Below are 18,081 nucleotides of genomic sequence, written 5' to 3'. Positions count from 1 at the left end.
TTTAAGGTATGTGAAAATGGGAAATATTTCATATTTCTTTTCACTTCTATGCTGTGTTTACACTAAGATTTCAAAAGTCCAGAGTTTTACCATTGATCAATGGAGTTCTGATAAGCTGGTAGAGCAATGACTACTAACTGTTCGGTCACAAGCTCAAGATTTAAAATTTCCTTTGGTTGTCTTCTAAGTATAGACTTAAAGGTGCTTCTCATCCAGCCAAAGATATCTCTGTCTAATCTATACATAGCTCTCTGGACAAAGGGGAAAATGTTCATGCTTTTTAGCCTAAATCTACAGCTATTACAACTAGGACTCAAAGTTATGAGATTACTCCAGCTGTTTTACAGATACCTATTACCTGCTTTTTCTACAATGTGCATGTCGGTACAGATTGGTAATGCTAATATATCTAAAACTTTCGCATCTTTTTGTAAACTAAAAGTATTCATGTAAGCTTCAGAGAATCGAGGGAGTCATAAGACTTGGATCTACTTCTCACAGGTCAAATAATAAATAGGACTCCAGATTAGTATAGCCTACTTTTTCCCACCTCTCTCTATTTTCTCTCCTGATTCTAGAACTTCTCCCATTCCCCAATTACTAGGACTATGGGCCTGAAAGTTCCAAATGTAAGATTTTCCTTTAAGTTCCTAAATTTTAATTTTGTCCCTAGTCTATATATATCTGTTTCAGCAGATTTACAATTGACTGACAGACAATCCAAGCATCAGCTTCTGATTACAACATGCCCCAAACGACTGCAAGCCCTGGACTTGCTGAAAGCTGATGTGGACCAGTTCAGCCTGTGTGAATGCTCCCTGTCTTTTCAGCTGGGCCAGCGAATCAGATGCTTATGCCTGAACTCCCTCTTTGCTTTTGACTAGCATTCTAGCCTTCCTGGAGCCTGACAACAACATCCTAGTTCCAGCAGGAAGTAGTTACAGAAGAGGGAACATCACCCCTTATCCCCCAGCAGGCTGGAATGTTAGATCAAAAGGAAACTCCCAGAGGCAGGCAGATCTCTGTGAGTTCGAGACCAGCCTGGTCTACAAGAGCTAGTTCCAGGACAGGCTCCAAAACCACAGAGAAACCCTGTCTCGAAAAACCAAAAAAAAAAAAAAAAACCAAACAAACAAAAAAAAACAAAAAAAAAACAAAAAACAACAACAAAAAAAACAAAACAAAAGGAAACTCCCTGGCATACAGGACAAAACAGCTACATATAGTGCCTACTGGCATACCAAGAAAGGTACCTGTTAAAACCAAAGAGATCCAGACCTATCAACAGGTAGATTCATTAGCTGAAATAGTCCCATAGTACAACAGGGCACTCAACCTGATCTATGTAAAACAGAGAGGTTATTATATAGCTATAAGATAAAATTGTTGTTTCTATATAAACTACTCAGGGATCATTAGAAAGACTTTGGCTGTACTCAAAAAAATCATTGAAAAAAAAAAGGGACCCGAGATGAAGTAAATAACTGGGCCCCATTCTCAATCCAGGTTCCTTCTAGATAGAAGTAACTCTGATGACAGCCATCACAGAACCTTTGGCTCTTCTCCTTCTGCTAATTGCACTGGCTCTTGCATCACTGATGCCTTAACTAAATGATAATTCTGGTCTGGGTACCATTAAGATGATGTTTATTAGATCCCAATGTAAACAGGTACTCATCACAGAGTCAAGGATTTGTCTCAGGATACAACTGAAGGGAAGAATGCTGGAGCCAAAGTTAGAGTTTAAGTTTTAATTACTATGCCTTAGAGAGCTATGAGATAAAAATGCCTCTGATCTGAAAGTCCTTTGCCCAAGGACAGATAGTTCCTGAAACGCTAGAGGCTATTGTTTATGGGCAATAACAAGTCATATGTTTTCACACCCCCCAAACAAGTTTGCTTAGTCCATCTACACAGGATATGCTTGATCCCATATGTATGGGAGGTATGTAGGCAGGGTATAATGTCAGGATATATGTTTGTCCATGACAGGGCCTGATGGAAAATGTAATAAATTATGGGTTTTCCTTCTTAAGCCCCTGCCATACTTGATTCTGGGCCATTTCCTGGGAATCTCGGTATAAACATGGCCAAAGTCCATCTACCTGGCCAGTATTCAATTAAGTTTATTTCAAATTTAGTTTAAAACTGTGGTAGTGGTCTTATTCTTGATTGATGGGATTAACATTATAATTGACGTTATAAAATAGTGGGAAACACTTTTAGTTTGCTCTTTAAAAAGAAAAATATCACCTAGGCAAGAACAAGAAAATTAGAAAATTTTATGGATGAAATCCATACAAAATCCAACAGAGGAACTGGAGTAATAGCTCAGAAGCTAAGAGCACTTATTGCTCTTCCAGAGGACCCAGGTTCAGTTCCTAGCATCCATGCGGTTGCTCACAACCATCTGTAACTCCAGTTTCCGGGGGCCTGTGCCCTCTTCTGGCCTTTACAAGTACCAGTCCCATACATGGCATACAAACATGCATGCAAATAAAACATCCACATACATAAATAAATAAATATATAAACAAATAAACAAAATAACAACATTTTAACGTGTTCTCCCACATGTTTCAAAAGGTCCAAGTTCTCTTTCAAAGAAACCCATATAGAAATCATGACTGACATTTACACACAAAAGACATACAGTACTCTAGTCCACAGACCAAAGCTTCAAGAAAAGGCCTTTAACCAGTCTTGAAATTGACTAGCTTCTAGCCCCAATCACACCAAACACTTGTCTCTACAGTACTCATAAGACAGGTAAGTGAAACACTATATGGAATTTTATTAGAATAAAAACTTGATATACTTTAATAAAGATACATAGTCTCTAAAGTACTGAATGAAAAATATATTGTATAAGGATTTGTATACTGTGATACCATGCTGGGCATTAAAGACTCCAAAGCAGTATAATAATATGTATGCATGTGCGGACATTCACATGCATGTGTAGTATCTTTAACTTGAGAAATAATAATGTGTATATTAAAATACCATCAATAAACTGTATATATTAAGCTCATTTTAATTTAAAGCCATGTTCCTAAATAGCAAAAACCAAGCTGCTGCGTGATCCAAGGCTTGGTCAGCACCACGGACAGTGCCCAGGAGGTCAGCACCATGGCCAGTCCCAAAGAGTTAGCCTTCTGAAAGTTCCACACAGGAACAACGCAGAAGGTGATGAACTTTTTAAAAATATAGTACTAATTAAAGTGATTCTTACGACTGCTGGAGAGATGGTTCAGCAGTGAAGGGCACTGGCTGATCTTACGGAGGACCTTCACTGTCATCTAAAAGCTGTTCATAACTCCAGGTTCAGGGAAGTTGAATTAAGTCTGATACAATATGACACTGTCAGGCAGAAAGATGGCACATGAGGTGACCCTTCCAGAAAACACTCTCACACTAAAACGACTGATGTATCTCCAGAGCCTCACAGCTAGGGCTCCCATGCCAGCATCCCTGAATCACCATTCTCCAAAGCACACCTGCATCACCGCCGGCACTGATAAGCAGTTCCTCCCTTAGGACCTCACCATCCACATCAGCCAGGCCCCAATCCGTGCCTTAGGCATCTGCCCCACCTGCCTTGGTGTGGATCAATCACTTGACTACAGTTTGACCCATGAAGTCTCCTCGATTCGCCTCTCTAAAGATCTGACACTCACGTGGGTGGTGGCGCACGCCTTTAATGGCAGCACTTGAGGCAGAGGCAGGCGGGTCTCTGTGAGTTCAAGGCCAGCCTGGTCTACAGAGCGAGTTCCAGATAGCAAGTGCTACACAGAGAAACCCTTTCTCAGAAAAGAAAAAAAAATCTGATTCTAGACAATAATCCATTTCTGGTAGAAGAAAACTTTGTATAACATACTGTCAGCCATAAAATCTGTATTTTAGCCCATGAAACTTTACAACATAATGTCTTTAGTTACTGTCCTATTGCTTGATAAGGCACCATGGCCAAGACAACTTATAGAAGAAAGCATTTTATTTGGGGGTTTGCAATTCCAAAGGTTAGAGTCCTGGCCATCATGGCAGGGAGCATGGCAGCAGGCAGAGAGACAGTATCAGCACTTACATTCTGTTCCACAAACATAAGGTAGGGAGAACGTAACTGGGAAGGGCATGGGCTTTTCAAACCTCAAAGCTAGCCCTCTGTGACACATCTTCCCCAGCACACCTCTTAATCCTTCCCAAACAGTTCCACCAACTGAGGACCAAGCATTCAAATATCTGAGCCTGTGGGGGCCAATGGCATCCAAATCACCACATATACTTTTTCAAATAGAAAATAATTGTAATGAAAGTTAACTTTAAGGGCTGGAGAGATACCTCAGAGGTTAAGACAAATACCTGGGTACACTGGGCAGCTCACAATTGCTTAGAACTCCAGTTCCAGGGGCATCAACACCCTTGGTCTCTGTAGGTCCCAGCATGCATGTAGGTGAACATACACTCATAAAGTCATGCAGGCACACAAACATACACAAAAAATAAACCTTTTTGAAGTTAAGTTTAAAAACAAATTTTGCCTTTCATTTAAACAAATAAATTTAAGGAAACTAGAAACCAGTCCCACATTCAGACTTCATTAAGTATTTCACCAAGTTTTGGCTTCATCTCCGATGAACAGGGAACCCTGGCCTCACGCACTGGCCTACTTTGCTCGGGTGCCAACTCCTCTGCTGTCCCAGCTTTGTGCAATGCCTCAGGTGAAGAGGTGATAGCTAAGGGAATCGCTTATGTCAGTGTTTCCCAAAATGTGGCTGAGAAGAACCATTTAGAGGTGACTGTTAAAAACACGGACACATGAATCAGATTCCCCCAAGAGCCTGTGAAACTGTTTTTAAAAATAAACCTTCCAGGCAACCCTGTCAGGCTAGTCTGGGAAGCGCTGACTATGCACTCTGTCCCATCCAATGCCCCTACCTAGACTGAAGCCCTTCATTTTTATCCAGTTTTTTCATCCCTCTTAGTGATTCCACAATGAATAAAGAGCCAACTAAAGGTAACCTCAAGGCTTACCTTCCCTCCAACTCAGAAGAAAAAAAAAAAGCTGTCATGTTCTAGGCAAACGCTCCCATTGGTATTCTCCCATGACTTTTCTGAGAGAGATGAACAATGAGCTACCACGTTACCAGCTTCTCTCAGATATTATCTTCAGCGTTTCTCTGTAGCTTTGGAGCCTGTCCTGGAATTAGCTCTTGTAAACCAGGCTGGCCTCGAATTCACAGAGATCTGCCTGCCTCTGCCTCCCAAGTGCTGGAATTAAAGGTGTGAATCACTGCCACCCGGCCCAGATACTATCTTCTTTGATCCAGATAAAAGCTACTATATCTGAGAATATCTTCAGAAGCTCTGGGCTGAGAGGTAACAGTGGCCCTATCATGACAACAAGGAGGACAATAATAGCACACACAGTCCACAGTCACAAGACACCAGGAAAACTGAATTATTTGAAAAGAGATATGAACACATCGCGCTCCCACTGTGGGAAGTGGGGAGCAGAAAAGGAGGGGGGAGGGATGACCGCAGACAAAACCCAGGCAAAATCACCCCCCACAAGATAAATACAGCATCAAGTGACAGGAAAGCGAAGATTTGGAATTCAGCCAGGAATGGTGGTACATGACTTTAATCACAGCATTCGGAAGGCAAAAACAGGAGCATCTATTAGTTTGAGGCCAGCTTGGTCTATATAGTGAATTCCAGCCAGCTGGGGCTGCAAAGAGAGAATGTCTCAAGACAGACAGACGAAGTGGCAGTCTACAGATCCAGATACAGAGATATTATCTGAAAATAAATAAGACTTGAGATAGCCACATCAATCGTTTTCCTCTTTTAAAAAACACTGGTTGTGAGCCTAGCCTTTAACAGCTGAACCATTACTCCAGTGCAATTGTTTCCTTTTTTATTTTAATGTGCACATAGGTATTTGGCCTTTATGTATGCCCGTGCATCAATGCATACAGAGCCCTTGGGGGCCAGAAGATGATGTGGGAGTGTCATATATCAATCTGTTGATTTCATTGGTTAATTAATAAAGAAACTGCTTGGCCTGATAGGTTAGAACATAGGTGGGTGGAGTAAACAGAACAGAATGCTGGGAAGAAGGGAAGTTAGGCAGATGCCATGCCTCTCCTCTCTGGGACAGATGCGATGAAGCAAGCCACCAGGTCAGACATGCTGAATCTTTCCCAGTAAGACTAGTGCTACACAGATTACTAAATATGGGTTAAGCAAGATATGAGAGTTAGCCAAGCAGAGGATAGATATAATGGGCCAGGCAGTGTTTAAAAGAATATAATTTGTGTGTTGTTATTCCGGGGCATAAGCTAGCCAGGCGGCCATGAGCCGGGTGGCAGGAACATGGCCTGCAGCTCCTCACTACAAGAAGAGGGCATCAGATACCCTGGGACTGGGATTACAAAGGGTTGTGGGCCTCTATTTGCATACTATGAATTAAGCCTGGGTCCCCTGGAAGAGAAACAGGCCATGTCAACCAACCTTTCCCTTCCACCTCAAAAATGTTCCACAAAGGGATTGTACTTCTCTATAATAACAGAAAGAAATGTTCCTAGGCCAATAATATTACCCAGAGACTATGGGAATGATACTTGCTTGCAAGGTCACTATAAAAAGAAAGCAACATATAACAAAATATCACACCATTTCAATTCTGATGTCTTTCCCCAAACATCCATGAAACAGAAAACAAAATGAAACAAAAACACCATACACATACACACAAAAACACATCACAATTTAAACTACCTATGCTTAGACAAATCTTGGGCTTTTCATTGTTATTTGTTTTTGCATGTGCATGCATGTGTGGTGTGTATATACATGTCTGGGCACCGTTAGGGGGGACATGTACAAGCACATACATGTGAAGACCTTCCTTCACTGATTTCCACCTTATATAATTGAGGCAGTCTTGTAATACCTGGAGCTTACTGATTCTGCTGCTCTATCTGTTGGCTCTACTGTCTCTCCCTCCCAAATGCTAGTACCATAAGTAGGCTACCACACCTACCCAACATTGTTGGGGTGCTGGGGATCTGAACTGGTCCTCCTGTGTTCATGAGCACGAACCCATCTTTCCAACCTGTGATTTTGTTTTTTCTTATTTGCTTTTTATGATCTGGGGGTCCAATATGGGGGTCATCTGCACATAGGTGCTAGGTGTGCCAGTTAGGTTGTCACCCTAAGATACAGTGATCTGGGAGGAGGGAACCTCAAGGAGGAAATGCCTCCATTAGACTGGCCTGTAGGCAAATCTGTAGGGCATTTTCTTGTGTAATGATTGATGTTGGAGAGCCAAGCCCACTCTGGACAGTGTCACCCCCAGGCAGGTGGTCGGATAAGAAACCAAGTTTAGCCGTGGAGAACAAGCCCACAAGCAGTATTCCTCAGACCTCTACTCTGGTTCCTGCCTCCAGGGTCCTGCCCTGCTTGACTTTCTACCTTGGCTCCCATCAGTGTTGGGCTGTGATAGCAACACTGTGAGCCAAATAAATCCTTTCCTCACCAAGTTGCTTTCGGTCATGATCTTTATCACAGCCAACAGAGGTCAGATCAACACAGGAGGCAAGCACTCTCTGAGCCACACCAGCCTCCTCAAAACTAAGTCAGAGGACTAACCCTGAGGACAGAAATAAATATGAGAAAGGCAATGAACTTAGCAAACTACTCAAGAGAAAATATGTTAAAATGAATTTATTAAGATTCTGTGAATGAAGAAAGGAAAAGTAAGATTTTTTAAAAGACAAACATTTCACTCAGCTAGCGAAACGCTTGCCCCTTACGCGTGAGGACCAGTTCCAGCCACCAGGTAGAAAGCTGATGATGAACTGTAATGATGGATGAACGCACTTAGGACACACTTTACTGAGAGAGGAGGAAGGGCTACGGGCAGCACACTTTTGCTATTTACATAGCTGTCACTGGTACTCAGAGGGAATGAAGCCTAATAATCAGTAATTGTATAGAGATCAATGAATGAAGAAACACAGACAATCAGCTTTAGGTAGCTAAAAAAAAAAAATACCTACCGTCTATTTCCTGCCCGATTGAAAGTCCAGCCCATTTTCGCTAAAAAAATAAATGAGAGAAAAAAATGGTAAAAATCAAGACAATCAAAATTAGAAACATTAAGAAAAAGACGAACATTTGTGAATTTCAGAAAGACACTATAAAGCCCAGAGTCAGGGTGTTGTAACGTGCTGAACTGTGACCCCACACCCACCCACACCCCAAATGCCAGTCTTTAGCCCCCAGGACCTGTGGATCTAACTGTATTTAGAATTAGGGTCTTTGCAGACTGCATTAGGATGAACCCTAAGCCAATAGGACTGGAGACACAAGGAGCATGCCATGTAATACCAGAGGTGGAAACTGAAGAGATGCCAGCCAAGGACTGCCAACACTACCACCAGCTGGGCACAGCCAGCCTTCCTAGAGCCCACAGAGGCAGCTTGCTTCCAGGGTACCTTTTCAAGCTCCTACCTTTTGGGACTATTAGAGAATAATATTTTTTCATTTCTAACCATTTTTGTTTTCTTTTTATTATTTTTTATATCACTTAAATTTTCTATTATTTTAAGCTAACCAAATCGTGGTTCCTTTTTTTTTTAATAGATAATCCAGAAATGAATGTATATTAGACCTTACAGAAAATGTACAAAGCTTTTTTTTAATTTTGGGGATTTGATTTTTATTGTTGTTGCTGTTGTTTGAGACAGGATTCCATTACATAGTCCAGGCTGACCTGGAACTTGAGATCCTTCTTAGTGCGTGCCACCGTGCACCACCGTGCACCACTGTGCCTGGAGTGTCCCTCTGGAACAAAGCTGGCAAATGGATGGAAATAGAAAACACTATCCTGAGTGAGGTAAGCCAAACCCAAAAAGAGGAACATGGGATGTACTCACTCATATTTGGTTTCTAGCCATAAACAAAGGACATTGAGCCTATAATTAGTGATCCTAGAGAAGCTAAATAAGGAGAACCCAAAGAAAAACATATATGCATCCTCCTGAATATTAACCTTCATCAGGCGATGAAAGGAGACAGAGACAGAGACCCACATTGGAGCACCGGATGGAAATCTCAAGGTCCAAATCAGGAGCAGAAGGAGAGAGAGCACGAGCAAGAAACTCAGGACCGCGAGGGTTGCACCCACACACTGAGAATGGGGATGTTCTATCGGGAACTCACCAAGGCCAGCTGGCCTGGATCTGAAAAAGCCTGAGATAAAACCGGACTCGCTGAACATAGCGGACAATGAGGACTACTGAGAACTCAAGAACAATGGCAATGGGTTTTTGATCCTACTGCACGTACTGGCTTTGTGGGAGCCTAGGCAGTTTGGATGCTCACCTTACTAGACCTGGATGGAAGTGGGTGGTCCTTGGACTTCCCACAGGGCAGGGAACCCTGATCGCTCTTTGGGCTGACGAGGGAGGGGGACTCGATTGGGGGAGGGGGAGGGAAATGGGAGGCGGTGGTGGGGAAGAGACAAAAATCTTAAATAAATAAATAAATTTAAAAAAAAGAAAGAAAAAGCTGGCCACGGAATGAAAAGCTCTGGACAAGGTAAAACACCTCACGCCAGCAGCTGCTTCTGTTTCAAGTGCATGGCTGCCGTTAGTTTTGAATGACTTGTTAGAATACCTCAAATACAATTCAATTCATGAAATTAAACTAAAACTAGTCAGATTGTCCACACTGAAACTTAAGCTGGGACCCAAAACAGAAACTGCTCAGGACTACCCTTTGTAGCACGTAAAGCCAGTCCCCAGTCCTGAATACACTGGCAGGAGGCAGGACACACCGCATCTAGGTAAGAATTCAAGGGCTACCGTGACACAGATTGAAAGTCAGTTAATACTGATAACACCCCAGAGAATGCTGATAAAAACAACTTCTGGCTGAAACCCATGGTTTGCCTACTTGTGTGACCACAGTGGGTTCTGGGGTTCGGGGTGGGGGGGTTGCTACACCATGAACATGCACCATGAGTGTTTCCCTTTCAACTTCCTTCCCTGGGTCACACTCCTTCCTTCACCCCACATCCCCCAAAAGACCCTCCATAAAATCCCATCTTCTATCTGGCCAAGATAACATTTCATGATACTAGTTAAACCTCAACTTTGGTGGATACACTGAGGTTCTGGGATTCTCCTGCAAAGACTATCTTTGGACGACAGTGACAGTATCCAGCGCTTGCCCTGAGAACTGAATCACTTACCACATTCAAGTGTACTTAAAACAATGCCTGACTTTGGAGTGTATCTTGGGAGGAATTGGTTTTGTTTTTTGAGACAGGATCTCAATATGTAGCCCTGGCTAGCCTAGAACTCTGTTCAAAGCTGGCAAGTCCAGTGACAGCCCAAACTTTGATTAAACTAAATTAATTTATCAGTTCATTTATTTTTTCAGACAGAGCTAGCTAGGGTCTCATATTGTCCAAACTTTCAATCTGTAGAGACAAACAGACCGATATTGCTAGGGGATGGGCTCACCAGTGTCAGGCGGCACTTGTGGTACTGAGAGAGCAGTGGGCGGTGCCACTGGGGATTCTGCACAAGCCACCCACTACATGCTCCACCTTCCCAGCTCTGGAGAAGCCCAGGAAGTTAGACAGTAATCTAAGCAACTACTCTTTGCAGGTTAGGTCTGACACTACAGCATTATAAAACCTCTGTTGGGGGCTAGAGAGATGGCTCGGTGGTTAAGAGCACTGGCTACTCTTCCAGAGGACCGGGGTTCAAATCCCAGCATCCCTATGGCAGCTCACAACTGTCTGTAACCCCAGTCCCAGGGGATCTGACACCTTCATACCAAAGCATATAAAATAAAGTTAAGCAAGTTATTTAAAAAATAAACCTCTACTATTAGATGTCAATTTATAAATAAGATAAAGGAGGTGTTGTTTTATATATTTACTGTTACCCTGGGATTTAGCTCTTTTCCAAGAGCTAATTGATATTACATCAGACATTTTTTTAATTAGAAAAAAATTAATACAATACAAAGGTACTGTTGCAAATAATTGACAATTAAGACTCTATCTTCAAGGCCACAGAAGAGTCTAGTGTCTGCCGTCAACCTAATGACATGAACCTGAGACCCAGGACCCAAGATAGAGTGGCTCCTGCCAGTTGCTCTCTGACCTCCACTATGGCTTGTGTGCCTCCCCAAAACAAAATAAATAAAATAAAACATTTTTTCAAAAGAGAATGTATCTTTAACTTCTTTACATAACTTGTCTCCAATGAGTCAGCGCAGTTCTAGGTCAATTCTTGCTCGACAAGAATCGACTCTGCTGAAACATCTAGGCTGCAAGGAAACACGCTGTGGGTTGTTACCTGGGGTAAGCTGAATGCAATGCTCCCTGGAACCACGGATGGGTGGGTCCGCAGAGTAAATATATATTTGTGATTGGGGGACGTCCTCACGATCACATGCCTGGAACACAGAACACAGTCAGGACTCCAACTCAACAAGAACATGTCTTCTGCATATGTTCTTCCCACACACAGACAGAAACATGGTATCACATGAGAATCCTGACGGGAAACCACAACTTAGTTCCCAAGAACTGTAACTCAAGATATCTTCTTGACATAAAGACTCCTTGGCCTGGGCAAAATCCAGCCAAACACATCCCGTTCAAACACCAACTTGGTGACGTTTCCAGGTTACAGGGACTGAATTAGCGATTCAAAGTCCCTGCTGTTAAGTAAAAGGAAGATGAATTCTGTTCCTGAGGGTGATTTCCCACGTCCCAATAAAACAAGCAGAAGGGAACCAAAGGCAGAAGAGCTAGGCCATGAGACAGTGGTTAGTTTCTAAGATTATTTACTAAATCTTTCATCAGACTCTCTCAAAGCTTGAACATTTATGATAGCAACGTATAAAATAGCCATTAAAATGAAAACGTTCCCCAAATACATCAACTTTCATACAGATGTCAAATTTCAAAGAACTCTGAACCAATTCATAAGTTATCAGACATTATCCACAGCATACATATTATATAAAACCATCTCATGATAATTTTTTTTCATGATAATCTTCTACCTCTGAACAACTCATAAATTATCAGATGCTATGCACAACACATAATTTATATAAAGCCATCTCATGATAGTCTTCTGGACAATTCATAATTTATCAATGACATATATATTATATAATCTTCTACTCCAGGAAACTAATGAGTCCTTTGAGATAGACTCTTCAGACCTTGCTATGGGCCAGCACTACCTTTTGTGTATAAATGACAGTGGGGACGGGGGATAGCTGCAGAACAAACCTGTCGGCGCCTACACACGCCAGGCACAAACTCTGTCATTGTGTCACCTCCTGACCCACCTATCTTTCAACAAATGGCGTTTTTACAATGCTGTATTTTTTAATGTTATAGTTAATTTATATGTGTGTGTACTGCTTTGCTGCTAAGACACAAGCCCCTATATCTTCTACATCATGTGAAAGAATCCCATAAAAACTCTTCCATTGATCAATGACACTCAGTCTATTTGTTGAAAATCTTATCTTTTTTTTTAAAATATTTATTTATTTATTATGTATACAATATTCTGCGTGTATGTCTGAAGGCCAGTAGAGGGTACCGGACCTCATTACAGATGGTTGTGAGCCACCATGTGGTTGCTGGGAATTGAACTCAGGACCTTTGGAAGAGCAGGCAATGCTCTTAACCTCTGAGCCATCTCTCCAGCCCAGAAAATCTTATCTTCAATTTGGCATCAGAGCATACTCGATACTGTCTCCAGCTCATTCTGAGGTTAATTCCTTAAGAGCCCAGGCAGCCTTTTGATGTAGATGGCACTGAGCTTGCCAACAGTCTTTAGAAGGTCAGGAGGGGATGTGAATCAGTTAGGATAAATTATAATGAAAACTGCTTTAACGATTTGGGGGTTTTGTAAATCTTCAACTTTTGGCACCTCTTACATTATCATAGTAACAAAGTTCATACTAGTGAAAATTATGGCGGGCTTGCTAACATGCTGGGCACTGATGAAAATATGTTTCTTTGGAGTGAGCTGTTCCTCACCACACCCCCATTTTATAGATCAGAACGCAGGAAAACAAAGATGACTAAATCCTTATCTGTGGTCATCAGTTTGAGACTGTCAGAGCTGGAATCCAAACTTGGCCAAGGTGACTCCAGAGCAAGATGACTACCAGCCATGCTAGGTGAGCCCTGTGCCCAGTGCCTGCGCTAGGAAAATCAGCTTTTCTGAAAGGGCTCCATGTAGTATGTGTACTGTAGCAAGGTTTGACGTAGTCATGACTATAATATATAACTCTCATCTCCATTTTCTAACTTGGCAGGGATAATACGAAAGGTATTTTCCCTACAGTGATTCTTTGGAAGTTTCTAAAATAAATCTTAGCAAGCTCAAAGAACCAAGTCTGAGAGCTACTCACTGGCCAGGCTGGTAATCCTTCTCGTTCACAACTGCACAGTTGCTTAAAGACAGTTCATCAGTAGGGCATCTCGCAGCTTGCATACTCTGTAAGAATAATGATTAGAAACACAAGATTAAACCATGCTTTCTAACCTGAAAGAACATGGCATGCCACGCTGTAGCAAGCATTCCTCCATTTTAACTCCGGCCTTTCTTCCTCCTGGGGAGCAGCAAGCCCTTCCTTTGGGAAGCTACCCACCTCTCTTTCCTGTAGCTTGTGTGACTGCAGGAAACAGGACCTGTGCAGCCACACACACTCCTACCCTCCTCGCGGCACTGGAAAAAGCACTCACCTGGCACACTACTACATGAAGACTTTGCACTTTAAATGAGAACAACAGTATCCCAGAGAAAGCACAGCCCACAGACAACAAATACACACTTGGAAACACAGACCTGACAACAAGTAAGTCCTTGAGGCCAGTCGGGACTATTGCTTAAAGCCAATAAATTTATTTTGCTCAGGTTTATTTGAATTGATTTTCTATCTCTTTCACAGAAAAGAATCATGACTGATAAAATGAAATAAAGTCAAGTAATAAACCTGATAAAAGGTGTTACAAAGAGCATCTTTTTATAAGAGATCCCAAGAGGCTATCAGTTGTTTTTCCTATAGATGAAAGAAAATCATGTTCTATCCTGAGGCAGGAAGATTACTGTAAATTTGAGGCTAGCCTGGACTACCCAGCAAGACTCTGTCTCGAAAGGGAAATCAAAACAAAACCAAAACCACACACAAAAAAAAACTTGCAAACATTTCTCAACAAAAATAATTATAAGGTGTATCCAAAAAAAAGCAGCAACCAACGGCCTTTTGGGGCAATACCTACTAGCCAAACATTCTTCTAAATAATGATTTTTGTTTGTTTCTGAAGCACAGCCTTGTGTAGATGAGGCTAGCCTGGAACTCAATGGCTACCTTAGGCTGACCCTTGAACTTCTAATCCTCTTGCTTCCCCTTCCCAAGTGCTGGCAATATGGGAGTGGCCCAGTACCTGGTTTATATGGTGCTGGGGTTGAAACCGGGGATCCATGTATGCTAGGAGAGAGCACTCCACCAGCTGAGCTACATCCCTGGGCTCATGAGTGTTGTATCTAGCAACCCTTTTGTCAGACCTGCCTAGGAAGTTCTAGTGAACATCCGTAGCCACTGCTGTGTTTACTCTTCAAACTTCAAGCCAAACCCTTAAATTTATATAATTTATACTAATATACCCAAAAATTTATACTAATTTTTGCCATTTATTTTATTTTCATGTTTTGATTGAGACGTGTTCTTACTGTGCTGTTCAAGCTGGCCTTGAACTGATGGATCCTTCCCTTGGCCTTGGAGTGTTGGGATTGTAAGTGTACATACCCACAGCAGGCTTTTAGGGATTGTGTGTGTGTGTGTGTGTGTGTGTGTGTGTGTGTGTGTGTGTGATGTTGTGTTGTTTGTTTGTTTTTAGAGACAGGGTTTCTCAGTACAGCATTGGCTGTCCTAGAACTTGCTTTGTAGATCTGCCTGCCTCTGCCTCTGCTGGATTAAAGGTGTGCACCAGCACTGCCCGGATCCAAACCTGAGTCTTAAAGGGCCACTCTCAGTATCATTAACTCAGTTGCTAGTCTCTAAAGCGGGGTATGTGTTCTCAGAGTTTTTAAGGCAATCCTGAGGGACACAAGATGACTTCAGTACTTTCGTCCGTGTTTATTTTAGTTTTTATTGAAGATAAGCTTTCCAGGCCTAACGACACCAAGAAAGCCCTCAAACTGTGTCAGGACTGTGAAGTTTTCACAACACAAGATGAACTTCTCTATCTGTCGAAATGCACAGGCCAGTTAATACAGCATTTCACAAAACTATTAGTGTTAATTAGGGGGCCAAACAGCTCTTTTCCTAGGAGAAGAGACACAGGGTCCTGAAGTACAAGTGCAAGGGGAAAAAACAAAAAACAAACAAAAAACCCAGCAGCTACTGCCTTATTCACAGGTAAATCACTGCTACAGGTTGGTCAGAACCAAAGAGGTGTGCGGATGTCAGTGAGGTCAATTTTATCTAAACAAGGTCTTTACAATATTGAATCTTTCCTACACTCCACGTAGAAATAGGAAATAGCTTTCAAAATATTTTCTTTTAAAAAAAATTTATTTTTAGGTACATGTGTGAGTTTGTGGGATTGATGCCATGTGTCGTGGGTACCTAAGGGACCAGAACAGGGTGTCAGATCCCCTGTAGCTGGAGTCCCAGACAACCGTGTGTGGCGCTGGGAACCAGACTGGCCCTCTCATGTTTGGCAAGGGCTCACAGGCACTGAGCTATTGCTGCAGCCTCTCATTTCTTTCTTTCTTAAAGATCATAGAGGGATTACTGGGAATTACAAGAGACTTAGAAGAGTTTAAGGCATTAGCGCACATCTATAACTGCAGCTTGAGGCTGAGGAGGACACCAGCTTCCAGGGCAGTCTGGACATCACAGGGAGTCCCAGGCAGCCTACAGCCCAGCGAGACCTGTCACTAAAACAAAACAAATGAAAAGGATTTGAAAACAGGAATGAGTTACAAATTCTTTTATAAAAAGTGACTGTTGCAAACATGATTAACTGTTTCTAAAGAGAGCATAGTAACATATTACCAAAAAGATACCAAATAAACAAAAACTTGTCCTGTACCATCTCATAAAAGAAAGATGCTTTTCAAAATGGAAAAAAATTGCTCTAATGAATATTACATTTCAAAAATAGATGTCTGCAAACAGTGCCATTGCCAAGTGACTGTACTGCTGAAGAGGCCAGTGGCTCAACAGATAAAGGCACTGGCGGCCAAGGCCTGTCACCCTGAGTTTGGTCCCTGGGACCCACACGGGACTGAAGAACTGACTCTTGAAATCTTCCCCGACCTCCACACCTGTGAACACACTCAACCTAAAAACAAACCCCAAACATGTGTGTGTTTTAAAGCCAGGAACAGAACAGAACAGTTCATCCACATAAGGGCTTCCAAGAGTTTTTCTGAACACATTTATTAGCACTATGAAAAGTGTAATGCATTTTGATTAATTTGCAGAAAAACAAGTAGACAGATGGAAATGCACTAGCCACATTTCAGTAAAACATTTCCAGAAATGGTGATTAGTTCGATTTTTAAAAAAAGAAACAAAATATCATAATTTCAAAAGTGCAGCCAAATTCCCTTACTGTGAGCTAGGCTTTGATTGCCACTAAAACGGAGTGTCAAAATAAGCTAAATTTAGGAACAGGCCTCTAAACAGATGCACTGAAAAAACATTTAAGTAAGATATTGAAGAACAGCCAGGTGACAGTGGTGCACCTCTTCAATCCCAGCACTCGGGAGGCAGAGGCAGGCAGATCTCTGTGAGTTCGAGGCCAGCCTGGTCTACAAATCGAGTTCCAGGACAGCCAGTGATTTTACACTGAGAAACTCTGCCTCAAAACAAACAAACAAACAAACAATGACTCATCATTTTATTTCATGGATTACTAGTAAAGTAAAAATATAAGATTATACATTTAATCATTAGCTTGCTTATTCTTTTCCGTATGCTTCACTATGTGTATAAAATCTTAGTACATCATCAGTGATTATATAAATGGACATACTGGGGTTATAGAAACACTTTTTGCATGTGGGATTCATGATCATATGTTTGGAAATCACTGATTTCCCAAGACATGAACAGAGTCAGGGTCACAAGTTCATCTTCCAAAAAAAACAACCCTTTGCTTAAGGTTACATCTTGACCAGCCATCAGTCAGACACACCAAGCAACTTAAAGTTTCTATCTTCCAAGAGTCTCTTCCCCTTCAGATTTCTTCCTTTTATGACCATTCCCCTAAACTTGCATCCCTTACGTGGCCAGTTCCTCCACACTCCACAGTTCCCAGCGTAGACAACACTCTAGGAGGCAGCCTGGACAGCTGCCCCTCCCAGCTAGACTGACAGAAGGTAAACGGAAGTCCTGGATATACCCTTATTGTCTTCCTGCACACCTGAATCATACATAGAGCAAGTCTTAAGAGCAGAGACTTAATTCTGCTTATGCCTGTTCTTCCTGGGCCTAGCACAGAGTGAGTGCTTTTCTTAAACACTATAGATTAATACAAACCTGTTTCAACTGCATTAGAAACCACCCAAAGAACAAGTGTACACAGTACTACAAGGTCATTTAGATTATGACATAATGAGACTCAAATAACAGTTCAAAGTTATACAACTTGGGGCTAGGAAGACAGCTCTGAAGGTGGGGACAGGAGCTCCATGGAGAAAACTGGTTAAGGGGTCTAGCCATATCTGGGCACTCTGAGTTTGGCTGAGAGTTGCTACCTCAATGGATAAAGAGGAAGAGCAATTGAGGATGATTTTTGACATAATCCGTCTGCTTTCCATGTACATGCAGAACATGTGCACACACACAGACATGTTCACCTACACATATGCAAAAGCATGCACACATGAATGCATACCACACACACAGGGGAAATCAGCAAACAATAAATAGAGCAAAAATTACACAACTGATAAGCCAACACAACAAAAACTTTACAAACATTAAGCTAACCTTTTCATTTGT

General features: G+C 41.9%; 1 protein-coding gene across 1 annotated transcript in view; it reads right to left on the bottom strand.

Moving 5' to 3' along the window:
* Nsf (N-ethylmaleimide sensitive factor, vesicle fusing ATPase) overlaps positions 1-18,081 on the bottom strand; it is a 135,090-nt gene that overhangs the window by 102,759 nt on the left and 14,250 nt on the right. Inside the window, exons 2-4 of the mRNA XM_075990470.1 lie at positions 13,474-13,559; positions 11,385-11,484; positions 8,067-8,106 (exon numbers count right to left, since the gene is read on the bottom strand). Coding sequence (XP_075846585.1) covers positions 8,067-8,106; positions 11,385-11,484; positions 13,474-13,559 — 226 coding nt within the window. The remainder of the gene's footprint in view (positions 1-8,066; positions 8,107-11,384; positions 11,485-13,473; positions 13,560-18,081) is intronic.

The sequence above is a fragment of the Microtus pennsylvanicus genome, chromosome 11 (assembly GCF_037038515.1).
Source record: "Microtus pennsylvanicus isolate mMicPen1 chromosome 11, mMicPen1.hap1, whole genome shotgun sequence".
Lineage (NCBI taxonomy): Eukaryota > Metazoa > Chordata > Mammalia > Rodentia > Cricetidae > Microtus > Microtus pennsylvanicus.
This window is presented reverse-complemented; position numbering and strand designations above follow the sequence as displayed.